The following is a 15,279-nucleotide window of genomic DNA, read 5'->3' on the forward strand; positions in this document are numbered from 1 at the left end:
GTTATTATCTGGCTTCCTTGACCAGATTGTAAATCCTGTGAGAAAACATGTTTTATGTGTCTTTTTCACAGGTGTACCCCAGCACATAGAACACAGCATGACATATAGTAGACACTCAAAATATTTGCTGTCAATGCACGATTATGTAGATATTGATAACCTAGAATTGGGGTTTTATCTTTAATATTTGTGCACCAAAATAGACATTTTTATCCTAGATCTTTAAAAATGTTGCTGTGAAAAATTTAGAGATCTTTCTCTAGAAATGAACTTATTAAGATAAGATTTTTACGGTTATTTTATATATCAACTCATGATGAAAGATGAATTCAAATCATGATTTCCTAGATACCCAGGGCATTTTAAGTAATTACATCCAGTTTTGCAATGTTATTAAGTTATTCATGAGTTTTAAGCAAATGAAGAGAAAGGAAGCAAACTGCAGAGCCAGAGCTTCAGCTTTTACATATTCAAACTATAGAATAAAATACACCTTAAGAACATTTTCAAAGAAATGATCTTAATACTCTGGCAGCTTCCATTTTTCTTACAAAGGAATTGTACAAAGTTTAGGTTGTTTACAGTTTCCTCTGGAAGTCCTAGGCATCTTGTGCATTTACTGTCTCTTGTAAACTATTTTTCCGAGGGAAAGAATCTCCATGACTTAATGATACTTTTTGATAATGCTTTAAGCATTAAATACTTCAGGATCAAGTACAAAACTTTGCATATTACTGAATTGTACATTTATGTCCTAACGTGGTCTGCAAAAATGTTCCCAAGGACAGGTTACATACTTACCCAGAGGAACTTTGCAGACAACTCTTCCATAGCCACGTGAACATTCAACTTTTATCCACGTTTCATTTGAAGCTAACAAAATGCTACATTTTCCACCATCACTCTTACGTTTATTTGCCCATTTGGCAAATGTCACTTTTGATCCATCTAACCAATTCCAAGACTGATCTAAAGAAAGAAATTAAATACATGTTTATTGTCATGAAATTACTAAGGTAAAAAGGCATGTGGCTCATACAACTCGGTCACTATTTAAAATGAAATTTATTCAAAGTGAAAAAATTTAAAAATTAGTCTATCAGTTGCACTTGTCACATTTCAAGTGTTCAATAGCCATATGTGGCTAGTGACTAGTGTATTGGACAGCATGGACACAGAACAATTTCATCTTTGCAGAAAGTTCTATTAAACAATATTGACACAGAATGTAGTGTTTTGATTAAAGTGCAGAATTCTTACATATTTATTGTGTGAGAGACAGATTGCTAAAGACCCATATCCCCCTCCCTCTCCCGCTCCAATTAAAAAGCTCCTATCATTAAAGATATGCTGGTGGGGAAGGACCAGTCCATCAGGGTCCTCCCCACCATGACTCCATTTTTATTTTCCAGCTGAGATAGCACCACCTTGTGGTTATAGCATAAACACAATTTACAATTCATTTAGCCAGTCAACTTTGAACCCATTCGCTTTTTGACAAGTACTTAATATTTTGGAATTCATATTTATTTTAATTATTTAGAATTCAACTTTGCATAAAATGTTAAACAGATTTCCTATTAGTCTATCAAATTTGTACTCTGAATTCATTCTTTATCAATTCCAAGTTCACTCAAACTCTGTAGCTACCGTGTTTATATACCGTGTTTATAATAAAATAAGACCGGGTCTTATATTAATTTTTGCTTCAAAAGATGCATTACAGCTAATTGTCCGGGTAGGTCTTATTTTCGGAGAAACATGGTATTATTCCTTATTTAAAAATTCTTCCACAAATCTTTTTGAACAAATTTTCTGTAATTTTACTAAACTGTTTTGAAAAAAAAAATCACCATTCAGATTTAATTTTGCTTTATGGTAAAAATGTTCTAAAAGGAAAGGGAACAAGAAGAAAACTTTCTGAATAACAGAAAAACTGTTAAAAACTGGAAAACATGGGGTGATAGACATGAGAACTCTAAGAGAAGTAAGTGAGGGAATGATTATAGGGGTCCAGGGACACAGATATTGCTGTAGAAGAAAAAAAATATCCTGTTGATCTTAAGCCTCTAGAACAACTCCAGTTGATGTCAACTGATTTTCTATTTCTTTAGTGTTTTCCATCACTTACTAGTTTTCCATCATTACTAGTAAGTCACTCCCTTATTCATTGGGAATTTATAAGCCTCCCAAACAGCCAGCAGACCTAGCTTATTCATCAATAAGAAGTATGTGAATCAGCCACCACTTGACATTCTTCAGCAAGACTGACTTGGTATTTAAACAAGTTAGAACCCTGAGTACAGCACACATATAGATGTCACTTACCGACAGCCTGTAGAGATAACCCAAGCCAAACTCTCATGGTAATATTATTATGTTCCCTCATCAGTCTGCTCACAAATTTATTCTCATCTTCATCCTCTATAGTAACAATAACTGCAGAATGATCTGTTGAAGGAAAACAACCCCCAAACTAATTAGCTTCATGCAAATTAGTGGTTTATTCTCAACCACCCATTTGGAAAAAAAACAAAAAACAAAAACAACTATCATGATCAAGATCATTGAGAAATTCAAACTTTACGCAGATAATAGCTTTGTAAAAAAAGTGAGAAATGTTTCTAGATTGAAACTTTGCACTTAGAAATTTTATGTTTCTTCAAAATGTTTACCTGGTAATCTTTTTTGATATTGGAACTGCCTAACCAGTAAGACCTTTGTGTATCAACAGCTAATCATGAGCAGTGGGGTATGTGATGGTATAAAGATGTGTTTCCTTATAGATTTTCAGCACTCTTTCCTCAACAGCCATTTCTGTATAAATTTGCTTCTGTTAAAATTAAAGCAAATAGGTTTGGGATATTGAACAGCATTAGACTTCCCTTCTTTTTTTTTTTTTTTTAAGATTTTTTTTTGGGGGGAGGGGAACAGGACTTTACTGAGAGTGTGTACTTCCAGGACTTTTTTTTTTCCAAGTCAAGTTGTTGTCCTTTCAATCTTAGTTGTGGAGGGTGCCACTTAGCTTCAAGTTGTTGTCCTTTCAGTCTTAGCTGTGGAGGGCGCAGCTCAGCTCCAGGTCCAGATGCCGTTGCTAGTTGCAGGAGGCACAGCCCACCATCCCTTGTGGGAGTCAAACCGGCAACCTTGTGGTTGAGAGGATGCGCTCCAACCAACTGAGCCATCTGGGAGGCAGCTCAGCTCAAGGTGTTCAATCTTAGTTGCAGGGGGCAGAACCCACCATCCCTTGCGGGACTCGAGGAATTGAACTGGCAACCTCGTGGTTGACAGCCCACTGGCCCATGTGGGAATGGGACCGGCAGCCTTCGGAGTTAGGAGCATGGAGCTCTAACCGCCTGAGCCACTGGGCTGGCCTCTAGCCTTCCTTGTAATATTATGTGATACGTAAATGCACTGGTCATGTCCATTGTTAAGTTCCTAATCATATGGAATTGAAAGAGTGAGTATTCTTGAAGTTTGATAGGTCACCCTAAACCCATAGAAAAATGGTGCTATCACCAGCAAAAGTAAGGAATTATTAAGCTAATAACTAAACGTGGAAATCAATCCTAAATGGAATCAAATAATCTTCAGCAGCAATAAGCCTCTCCATATTTGAACTTTTGTGGTGGGGGGATTTAATGAAGGGCAAAGGAAAGCCTTTATTCCTTTATAGATCACCACAGTGTGCAGGCAGGTACTTTCTATGTTATCTTTAATATCATATCACATAATCCTGTAGAGGAGGTATTATTACTATTTTACAGAAGAGGAAACTGAGGCTCAAGGAGATTAAGTAAATTGGTTAGGTTTACGCAGCTAGCGAATTATAGAGTTAGAAAGTCAATTTCAATCTTTGTAATAATATGAATAATAATGTTATTTGCAGGGCACTGTGCTACATTTGCATGCATTCTCTCATTTATTCATTAACTACAACAACCCAACCTTTACCCCTTTACCCAAACTTTGAAGTAAGTACTGTGGTTGACCCTTGAACATGGGTTTGAACTACGTGGGTCCACTTATACACAGATGTTTTTTCAATATACAGTTGGTCCTCCATATCCCTGGGTTTTGCATCCACAGATTCAACCAATCTCGGATCAAAAACAGTATTTTCCATCCATAGTTGAGAACCTGTGGATGCAGAAGGCCAACTGTATGCACTGGTTCTATTCCACTACATATATATATATATATATATATATATATATATATATATATATATATATGCATGATGCATCTGAGCATCTGTGGATTTTGGTATCCATGGGGGGCCTAGGATTCACCCTTGGATACTAAAGAACGCCAGTAGTTAAATTTTAGGGGCTTCAAAAGTTATACGTGGGTTTTTGACTGCGTGGGTGTCAGTGCCCCTAACCTTCTCATTGTTCAAAGGTCAACTGTATTTTTGTTCTTATTGTTTTCAGATAAAAAAGAGAAATAATTATGTAACTTCTACAATATCCCTCAGCTATAAGTATGAGAGTTGGGATTTGAACCCAGACCTATTTGCCTCCAGGCTTAGGTGTTTAATCCCCACGATGCAATGAAAATAAACCTTTCTATTTTCTCCTTTAGAAGCAAGAAGCTTCTGACTGCCAGAACATATAGATAACTCACAATAGTTTCCATCGTGTGTGTGTGTCACACACACGTATAACACAGAACAATTCCCACACAAGAGTTCCCACCCTGTAGTAATAAGGAGATTTAAAAATCTCCACAATACTTAGCAAAATAAATGAGATAAATGCCATCTGCCTGGCTAAATTGCTACCTAAGGATGCAGGTCTCTGAATTACTCGAGATAGTCTCCTGGAAGTCATTTCACATATACTATTGGCTAAAATTTATCCTGGGGGAGAGTCAATCATTGCCACTCTTTCTAAAATAGTTAAATTTGATCCCTTATGGTGTTCAGACAATGTAAGCCATTCCTATTGCAGAATGGATAAACAAACCATGTTTCTTTGATTTGTTACCCTGGTCAGGCTAAGTTTACTTATTAATAACTAAGTAATGGAAAATCTGCAATTTTGTGTTTACTACTTAACCAACTTTACAAAAAAATTTACCTCTTAATCCCTTCATCTAAGCACATCCAGCTATATTTAAAACCATTTCACTTGTCAGTATTTTCACAAAACAGTTCACTTAGCAATTTTTATGCTACTTCTTCCCACTTACTTTCATTTTTCATATACTTATTGACCTTTTTAAATGGCTATTCCAATATTCCATTGAACTCATAAAATACTTGACCACTTCCTCACCACATTTAGTTTATAACGGGCATTTAGGTTATAACACTATTAAAAATAGTGAGTGCTTTAAAGATATTTTCAAAAATATAAACATTGTTTCAAAATATTTCCTTATGAATAATTTCAATGATTATCGAGTCAAAGAAAAATCAACACATTTTAACTCACCAACTTCTGAACAAAACTGTTTGGCTTCTGAGAAACTATGCAATGCTTGGTTAGCCGTGTAACAATGGCCCTTGTACTGGATCCACTGTGATTCGTTCCCATTTGTTCTTGGACATCTCGATGAGGTTGTATGAGAAGACATCTCTTTAGCTATAAAAATGTGAGAGATAACTGTCAAAGTGCACAGAAAAAGATGACTGACTTTTAAAAATCTCATTAAATGCCCCTATTTGGAACTGTGGCTTCTGTGGGCAAGAAGCATTCAATTCAGTGCACACATCAGAGGAAGCCACAGCCCATACTCTAAGAGTATATACCTTCTAAGTAGCTTTTTGGAATACTATTTTTAAAACTTAGAAGACAGAGGAAAGTACTCAGCTCTCTCAGATGGATTTAGACTAAAGTAAAAACAATTGGAAAGGCAGAATAGAAAAAAACAAAGACAGGCTAGGCAGACTTGTACCTACTTTGAAATAATAATTAAAATTCTTTTTCTTTAGATTCTTTTTTATTTTGATAATTTAAACCTAATTTCACCTTGCCATATACAGAACTACTTTGAAAAATCATAATCACAAGTGAAAATTTGGTAGTATATTTACAAAGTGCAATATATCAGCAAAGCAAAATCTGTCTCAAACAAACAAACAAAAAGAGTAGGTATGGCTTTTCAGCTCTTAAAATTCCCCTGGTTTCCATTTAAACGGTTTAATTTTTAATTGTGCTGTATAACACCAGAGCTTGTGTAACGAAGCCGGCACCTCTTAATACCCATTATTAATTCCAACAGAAGAGAGTATCAGAACTGGAAAGGAAATTGTCAACATCCTATTGGTGAGGTACAGATTATTTGAATCAAATATCTGACCTGGTCTAGTCAGTAATGTCAACGCAAACAATTGCTTTGTAAACAGTATGTATGGTTTGTATGTCCTTCACTTACTGAAGGCTTTCCCTGCTTTTCTCTCTTCTGCCTCTCAATTTGGTAGAGTTCTTATGTGTGGTCCCTGTGACTCCAAAAGAATGGCTTCTGCCATTTCCTTCTGCATCAAGGGGGCTTCATTCTGATGGCTCTTAATTCCTCCTTCTGCTTCTCTGTCTTCTGTTTCTCCAGCTGGGCTTGATTCTTCTTTGAACTTTGCTTAATTGATTGGTTTTTGCCTCCATTCTTTCCACTCATGCCCTTAGTTTGAGCTGTAAGTCTTCCTTCAGTTTGACAGTTGATAACTCCTAGATAAGTTTCCTAGTGGCTGATGATCAAAGCTCATTTGAAAATTCATTTGTAAAGTCTGTGAGACTTGTGACACCTCTTCATTAATGCTGGAGGGAGATGTTACTAGCAAGTTCTTGCTTTTACCACCTTGCGATGCTGTCCCAAAAATATACGGCTGACAACTCCATCGTTGCACCAAAGCAATGATGTGGGTTGCTTTATTAGGTGCAAAGCATATGTTGAACATTGGCTACCAATGCATGTCTAGGCCTGGGGGACTTTTCTGAATGGCTTGGCTTTTTAAGAAAAATCTTCTTATACTGGGAAAATATGGAAATACCTTATCTTTAAAGTGTATTTGTTTCTAATCCAGTCTGCAACTGGGCAGTTTTAGGCTGCAAACATTTTCTTTCTTTACTGCTATTCATGGAATTTTGCTTCCAACTCTTGCATTTTTTTTTCTTGCAAGGGCCAGCATTATGCTGTTTGTTCTATTCCTGTTTAAGAAGAGTCAGGTTTTTTTGTGTTTTTTTTTTAATTGTGGTAAAATAACATAAAAGTTACCATCAAAACTATTTTTAAGTACATAGTTCAGTGGCATTAAGTACATTCACATTATTGGGCAATCATCACCATCCATCTCCAGAACATTTTTATCTTACAAAATGGAAACTTTGTACCCATTAAAAAACAACTCCCCATTCCTCCCCACCCCCAACCCTGGCAAACTACCATTCTGCTTATTGTCTCTATGAATTTGACAACTCTAGATAGCTCATAAAAGTGGAATCACCCAGTATTTGTCCTTTTGTGACTGACTTATTACACTTAGCATAAAGTCTTCAAGGTTCATCCATGTTGTATTATGTGTCAGAATGTCCTTCCATTTTAAGGCTAATGATACCCATAGAATGTATATATCACATTTTGCTTATCCATTCATCAATAAATGGACACTTTGCTTGCTTCCACTTTTTGGCTATTGTGAACAATGCTGCTATGAACACAGTTCTACAAATATCTGTTCGAATCCTTGGTTTCACTTCTTTTGGGTATACACCCAGAAGTGTAATTGCTGGATCATATGGTAATGCTAGACTAAATTTTTTGAGGAATCAGCATACTGTTTTCTACAGTGGCTACACACCATTTTATATTCCCACAGGTAATGTATAAGGGTTCCAATTTCTCTACATTCTCACTGACACTTGTGATTTTCTTTTTCTTTTTTTTTGAAGATCCAGTTTTTAAGTTGGCTCTTGTATGACTTTCCCAGGGCTGTCATAACAAATTACTATAAACTTGATGGCTTAAAACAACAGAAATTTATTTTCTTACAGTTCTGGAAGCTAGAAGACTGAAAATAAGACGTCAAAATGTTGGTTCTTTCTGGAGATTCTGAGGAAGAACCTGTTTGGTACCTGTATCCAAGCTTCCGGTGGCTACTATCAATCCTTGGCTTTTGGCTGCGTCACTGCAGTCTCTGCCTTTGTCATCAGATGGCTTTCTGTGTGTCTGTGTCTCTCTTCTAACAAGGACCATCACTGGAATTAGGGCCCGTCCTAATTAAGCATGATCTCCTCTCAACTAATTACATCTGCAAATACTATTTCTAAATAAGGTCACATTCTGAGGTAGACATGAATTTTGGGTACACTATTCAACCCAGTACAGTACTGAATTTGTGTTCGATTTTGTTGTCATTCTCCTTCATCCTGTAAAGTCTGTTTCTCTAACACAGACGTCCTCTCCATTTCTGCGTGCCTTATCCTATATCTCATGTATTCCATATTTTTCCTGAAAGATTACACTTATCTTCTGTGCCTGACAACTTCTGAGACGTCAGTTCTTGATTGTGCCTTTATTCCTCATTCTTTATATCATTCTCCCTTTCTTGTATTCACTTGTTTCTCAAGATAAGATTTTCACATTTTCTTCTGCCTGACTCTGTTCAGTTCCAACTGTTGCATCTTCTCTTGAGGATTCTTCAGAGCAGAAAACAGGGCACGCATTGAGACTCAGAAGTTTCATCATCATCATCTCTTGGCCTGTCCTGCATGCCTCTGCAGCTCCTGGATGGCTCAGGTCCTCGTGCTTTCCCTCAAGGTTCATGCTCTACCACCAGGGATGACTCCAAGTCCAGCCCCTGCTGGAAGCAGCTCCTCCTTTAGATTTTAAGGATCAAGTTTGGAAAATGCATAGTTACACAAAGTTAAACAGACTTTACTACAGAAACTCTCAGAGCCATCAATATGGTAGATCCCTGGAGGCACTTCCCTAATTTACATGGTATAGAACGCTTTTTGAAAAGGAGCATCTCAATCTTTGAAAACAGTGCTAAGTGAAATTAAAATTCACAAATTCCAAAGTAAAACTTACCTAGTGATAGAACAACTGAGAAAGTTTTTGGGAACAAATTCCCTAAATGGGTATATTGTATTTATTTCTTTTTACAAAGTATCAAAATTATTTTTATAGGATTTGTGAATAAAACTTATTTAGAAATTTATAAAAATTCCTTTGAGTACTTAATCAAATGCATAAAACAAATGTCATATTTTAACAAATATACAGTTATTCGAAATCAAGTCTTACATTTTGTAGGTTTATAACAAATAGCACCATCCTTAACAGACTTGCAGTTTTCATGATTCCAAGTTCCTTTTGGATCCAAAAGAACACAATTTCCAACAGATTTTTTTTCTTTCCATGGGATGTAGTCAAAAGCACTGCCATCAGACCATTCAAAATTTGATTCACTTCCCTGTTTCAAGAATAACAGAGATAACCTGAATCCAGATGTATGACTTCAAAAAGAACATAAACAAGAACACACATACTTTAAGAAATATTGGAATGGAGTGTTAATTATTTGCTTATAAGTATTGTATGTCCGGACCTATTTATAAAATTGGGAATTTACTTTTGATGCATTGATTTGAGACATTTTCTCTGGCACAATTTAAGTAGGACTTTAAATCTAGAGACACTCTACAGAGTACAGGAACTCTGTCTCTAGATTTATTCTTTTTAATGATGGGTTTATATAACACTTGAAATTAAATGACGTGCAAATGGCTTCTGTTTGTCACAATTACAGATTTACAATCCTAACCTTGATATTAGTCTAGGTATTGTTTTTTTTTTATGTTGTATAGCTTTGTGGTTTGTGTCTCTGGCTACATTTTTTCATATTACAGAAGCCATCAAGCAGCAGGGGTTGGAAGAGGAAAATACTTCCCGAGAAACTCATATGGGAAGATCATTTTTGATTTTTCCTTGATTATATAATACTAATTTGCCATCCTTTCTTTTATGTTTCCCCCTTTGTTCTAAAGATTATTTAGAGGTGGACAGTTAGCTCAGTTGGTTAGAGTGTGGTGCTAATAACACCAAGGTTGCTGGTTCAGTTCCTGTATGGGCCACTGTGAGCTGTGCTCTCCTTAAAAAAAATAAATAAAAAAAATAAAGATTATTTAAATTAGGACTTCACGTCTATTTTTTGTATACTAGGCATTATTATAGGTACATGAACATAGTAATTAATAGGATTCAAATAGTGGCACAAAAGACATGTTTACCAGCAGAATATTCTCAAATAGTGCCAATTTCTAAGGGGAAAATGGGAAGAAAATACACATTAGTCCTAACGTTAAAAATTTTACTTGGCACCTTATGTAAATTTTTATGTTAATCTCCAATATAATCCTATATTAAGGAAAATATGATCACTCTAATTTTACACGTGAGGAAGTAAACTTGCAAATTAAATAACTTGCTCATGATCACCCATCATGTAAATGGAAGACCCGCCATTTGTACTGGTAACTCGGGTTTCTTTTCTCATCCTGTGCTATTTATTCCCTTTTCACGAGCTTTCCAATTGGTCTGCCCCAAATAGGTTTCAGAAGTGGTGATGCAATATTAACTCACTGGGCCTTGGCAGTATTTAGGGCAGCTGCAGTCCTGGCCATTTGCTTTAGTTCACTCAACAAATATAATTTTCTATTTGTTCTGTGTTGTGAAAAGATAAGGAAGCACAATGCTACGCAAACTGAGTCCTAGGCTTTAATCTGAAGTTATACTTTGAATTGATAGTTTATACTCAAATTTCCAAACTTCTAACATATTTGGAAATTTTCTGGAAAACAAAACAATACTTACATCATGACTTGAGAGACCAACCCACAGTGGAAATCCATCACGCTTTACAATATCTTCCAGAAAGAGCTGGCCATTTTGGTCATGAACACTTGCCAAATGACCTCCACTTTGAGAACACATGTTTAATGCTTGATACCATGTTACTTTTTCTTGAATAACATTATAAATACCATCTTCACGTGGAATAAACTGTGGCAGAGTCGTATTAAATTCTTCCTTGTAGTCAACTATAATTTTTAAATTAAGTGTTATTGATTAAATTTAAATTATTTAAAATACATATTTTGGGTAAGATTGGTCATGCAATCACTTCAAAAGTTAAATGAAACTGGGTTTCTTATTTAGAAGGGAGGTTAAATGCATACTTTATTTTTCTTATTGCTATGGCAAATATAACAAGCTCTTAAATATTACAGTTTTCTAGTTGATTAAAAAAAGGCATAAAGATTGTCTTTCATTTAGAGAGCTTACATAATAGCTGGGGACAGAAAACAACAACACCTGTAATGAAGGCAAAACAATTACCCGCTAGAATACAAGGTCTGACAATTAATTTTGTGAACATGCCACCATACGCTATGTGTGACTGACTAGTGAAGGAGAGATTCATCTGTGGGTATTAGAAAGCCAGCTTGACAAATTAGGTCTCCAGAGGTTAGGTTAGGGGGAATTAGGACTAAAAAGAAATAAGGTAACTAGAAAGCAAGCTAAAAACAAACACACAAACAACAAAACCACAATGGTGAGGATATTTCAAAGGGACACCGGAGTCAAGTGAAGGATCTCCTAATGGCGAAAGCTGGAGCAACATATTAAATAATATAGTATATTGGATTGTAACCCAAGTATAAAATAAATAACCATGAGCCCATACTGAATAAATTTTAAGTGGGGGAGAACAGACAAGTCTCCTGTGCAGTAGGATTCCAAATAATTTGTATAGATACTTCCCTCTCAGGAAGGTGGAGAATAACTCTCCAATCCTTAAGTGTGGACGAGTAGAGTGATTTCCTCACAAGGAATACAGTATGGAAAGGGAAAAAAGAGTAATTTTGAAGTGGAGAAAGCTGGGAAATATTACCTAGAGCCAGTTGCTCAAGGTTAAAATCAATAGCGATGTCATGTTGATAGCATATACCCTCATATGATGTGATGAGAACGACACTTCTGTGTTTTTTCCCTAAACCTCAAATCCAAAACCCCTATTTAATCATGAGAAAAATACCAGCCAACCAAAGTTGAGGGACATTCTATCAAATACATGATCAGTGCTCCTCAAAACGGCCAAGGTCATCAAAAGCAAGAAAAGTCTGAGAAACTGTCATAACCAAGAGGAACCTAAGGAGACAGGATGACTAAATGCAACATGGTATCCTGGATGGAATCCTGAACAGGAAAAGATTATCAAGTATAAACTAAAGGAAAAACTAAGGAAATCTGAATAATATATGAGCTTTGGTTAGTAATAATCTGTCAGTTATTAGCTGTGCCAAATGTGCTATACAAATGTAAGATGTCCATAGGAGAAACTGGTTGAGGTACATACGGAAAGTCTATGTACCATCTTGGCCACTGTTCTGTAAATCTACAACTACTTTAAAATGAAAAGCTTATTAAAGATGTAAAGTAAAATAGAAAGAAGGTGAAAGACTTCTTGACAGGGAAAAACATAAATAATGGTGCAAATGAGGATGGACATACACTGCACATGGGGTACTTAAGAGATCAGTCTGATAGAAAAATATCCTTACTGAGCCAAGAATGGGAAAAGAATTGGGGCTGGGAGAAAGCCTAAATTTTTAGAATAGACAGTGACTTCTAACAAGTCTCCAAAGCTTACATGGACTCAAAGTAATTGATAAGAGAAAATCCCTTACAAGGGAGACTGTTGATAGAAGTGATGCTGCAGGAAGTGATCCTGCAGCCTGGATACGACTGTGACAGGCTCCATGTTAGTGAAAAGCTTAGAACAGAGTGGCCATAAAATAACTGTTTTTAAGCTGTGGAAAATTTAAAACTGACATGCATTTAAACACAGATTTATTTAAGGAATCAGGCAAGGTTGAGAGACATTCAGTTTTAGCCAGTAATGTCAAAACTTTACCCACACACACTTTCATGTTCATAAAAATCTTACTCATCCTTCAAGGCTCAACCAAGTTTTACCTCTTCCATGCAGTACTTATTTTCATTGATCTCTTTTGACTTCCCAACACATTTAAACCTGAACCAAATAATCTAAGACTAATCTACATAAAACGATGATGAAGAAATTGATGCTGTCTCTCCAGCTACATTTTAGTCCTTGAGATAAACACCATGACACCAGGACTGTGTCCTTCCTTCCTCTGTAAGCTCGGTAGCACCTCTCATAAGACTGAATACAGAGGAAGCACTCAAAAAATACAATTGCAAGATTCCCACTAGTGGAGCCAGGCCTTATATGTTCCTTTCCTGGAGTGGAAACTCTATGCTAGCGTACTTACCCATTTCAATTTTACAAACAAGAATGCTGTGCTGATGATAGTAATGTACTTCTTCAGCAGCATTCAAGGTTTGAATATCCCAGAAACCATCAGTACTCAAACCAGCAAAAAACTGGCCATTTTTTACATCTGGTCTTCCTGCTCTCCAGTGTGTATATGACAGCGAAGTCTTATCAGACCACATAAGAGAGTTATCTAGAGAGGAAACAATTTTTGCTATGCTTAGAGATTAACTCAAGACAAGATTTATAATTATGAGGTTAATATTTCAAATTCAAGTTTTTTATTTTCTTTCTGTCCTCCTAAAAAGATGTATAATTATATGCATACCTCTAGAATACTTTATGATTATAACAGTAAATCATGCTTATTTTGAATTTGGAAAGTACAAATTATAAACATAAAAATTAAAATTCACTTATAATTCCACCATCCTGCAATAACTTTACATTTTGTTATCTTTCATCAAATATTCATTTTTCCTACATATACATTTAATTGCAATGAAAATGAATGTAACTATTTCACAGAAAATAATACATTATAAAAGTAGTGATAGAAACATCTTCTATAGACCTAAACCATGCACAATTGTGCGCATTTATGATTTTTGACAAGGATGCCAAGACAATTCAATGATGAATGAGTAGTTGCTGGGAGAACAAAGTACCTACATGTAAAAAATAATGAAGTTGGACCCTTTTCTTTCTCCATATATAGAATCAACTAAAAATAGATCATAGACCTAAGTGTAAGAGCTAAAACGATAAAGCTCTTAGAAGAAAACATAAAAGGACATCCTTCCATGACCCTGGGGTAGGTAAAACCTTCTTGGATATGCACAAGTGATAAAGAATAAATAGATAAATGGGACTCATTAAAATGAAAAAGTTTTGTGCTATAAATTATGCTATCAAGGAAGTGTTGGCAGAAAATATTTGCAAATCATTTATTTGACAAGGGACTTATATCCAAAATATATAAAGAATGCTTAGAATTCAACAATAAAAAAGATAATTTTAAAAATCCAAATAGAGATTTCTCCAAAGATGACACAAATTACCAATCAGGACAGGAAACAATGCATAATAGCATTAATCATCAGGGAAATGAAATAAAAAATCTCAATGAGATATTGCTTCATCCCCACTTGGATGGCTATAATCAAAGAGACATAAAAACAAGAGTTGGCATAGATATGGAAAAATTGGAACCCTTAATGGAAAATGGTACAACAGCTTTAGAAAACAGTTTGTCAGTTCTTCAAAGGATTAAGCAAAAGACCCAGCAATTGCACTCCGAGGTATATACCCAAGAGAAATGAAAATATATATCCACATAAAAACTTGTACTACATGAATGTTCACAGCAGCATTATTCATAGTAACAAAAAAGTGAAAACAACCTAAATGCCCATCAAACTGTTGAACAGAAATAAAACAGAAATAAAATGTGGTATATTCATACAATGGACTATTATTTAGCCATAGTCTAGAGTAGGCAATTTGTAGAGACAGAAAACAACTCAGTGGTTGCTGAGGTTTGGGAGAGGAGGGAGGGATGAGGAGGGACTACTAAGGGGAGTTATAGTTGAGAAACTTTCTGACTACACTAAAAGCCATTAAATTGTATACATTAAATGGCTGAATTACATGATATGTGGCTATATCAATAAAGACTGTGGGAAGACAAGTTACTAAGTTTATTAAAATTATGAATTGGTATGAAGAGTGATGTGATTATTACCAACAGATACCCCTTGTTGTTCTGGTTATTTCTACCTTCCGCTGACTACCATCTCCCAGGCATCATATCTAACTAAACACCTGCCTGTAGCAATGACACACTAGCAATACTGTACTTATGATTTGGTCCTTGCTTGCTTCTTTGTATCACCTCGTATCCCCAGGTCCCTTTTTCCCTCTCCCCGAATGTTAAAGTTACAATTTTCTGGCTAATATGATAGACACTGGTATAT

The 15,279-nt window shown here is 35.6% G+C and overlaps 1 protein-coding gene across 3 annotated transcripts in view; it reads right to left on the minus strand.

Moving 5' to 3' along the window:
• The window catches only part of LOC308499240 (CD302 antigen-like), a 112,475-nt gene that overhangs the window by 39,841 nt on the left and 57,355 nt on the right, over positions 1-15,279 (minus strand). For all 3 annotated transcript variants that reach the window (XM_081052297.1, XM_081052294.1, XM_081052295.1), the window contains 6 exons: positions 13,302-13,496; positions 10,816-11,042; positions 9,247-9,415; positions 5,439-5,588; positions 2,329-2,451; positions 802-969 (listed from right to left, as the gene is read on the minus strand). In XM_081052297.1, the coding sequence (XP_080908423.1) occupies positions 802-969; positions 2,329-2,451; positions 5,439-5,588; positions 9,247-9,415; positions 10,816-11,042; positions 13,302-13,496 (1,032 nt within the window). The remainder of the gene's footprint in view (positions 1-801; positions 970-2,328; positions 2,452-5,438; positions 5,589-9,246; positions 9,416-10,815; positions 11,043-13,301; positions 13,497-15,279) is intronic.

The sequence above is a fragment of the Rhinolophus hipposideros genome (genome assembly GCF_964194185.1).
Source record: "Rhinolophus hipposideros genome assembly, chromosome: 6".
In the NCBI taxonomy this organism is placed as follows: domain Eukaryota; kingdom Metazoa; phylum Chordata; class Mammalia; order Chiroptera; family Rhinolophidae; genus Rhinolophus; species Rhinolophus hipposideros.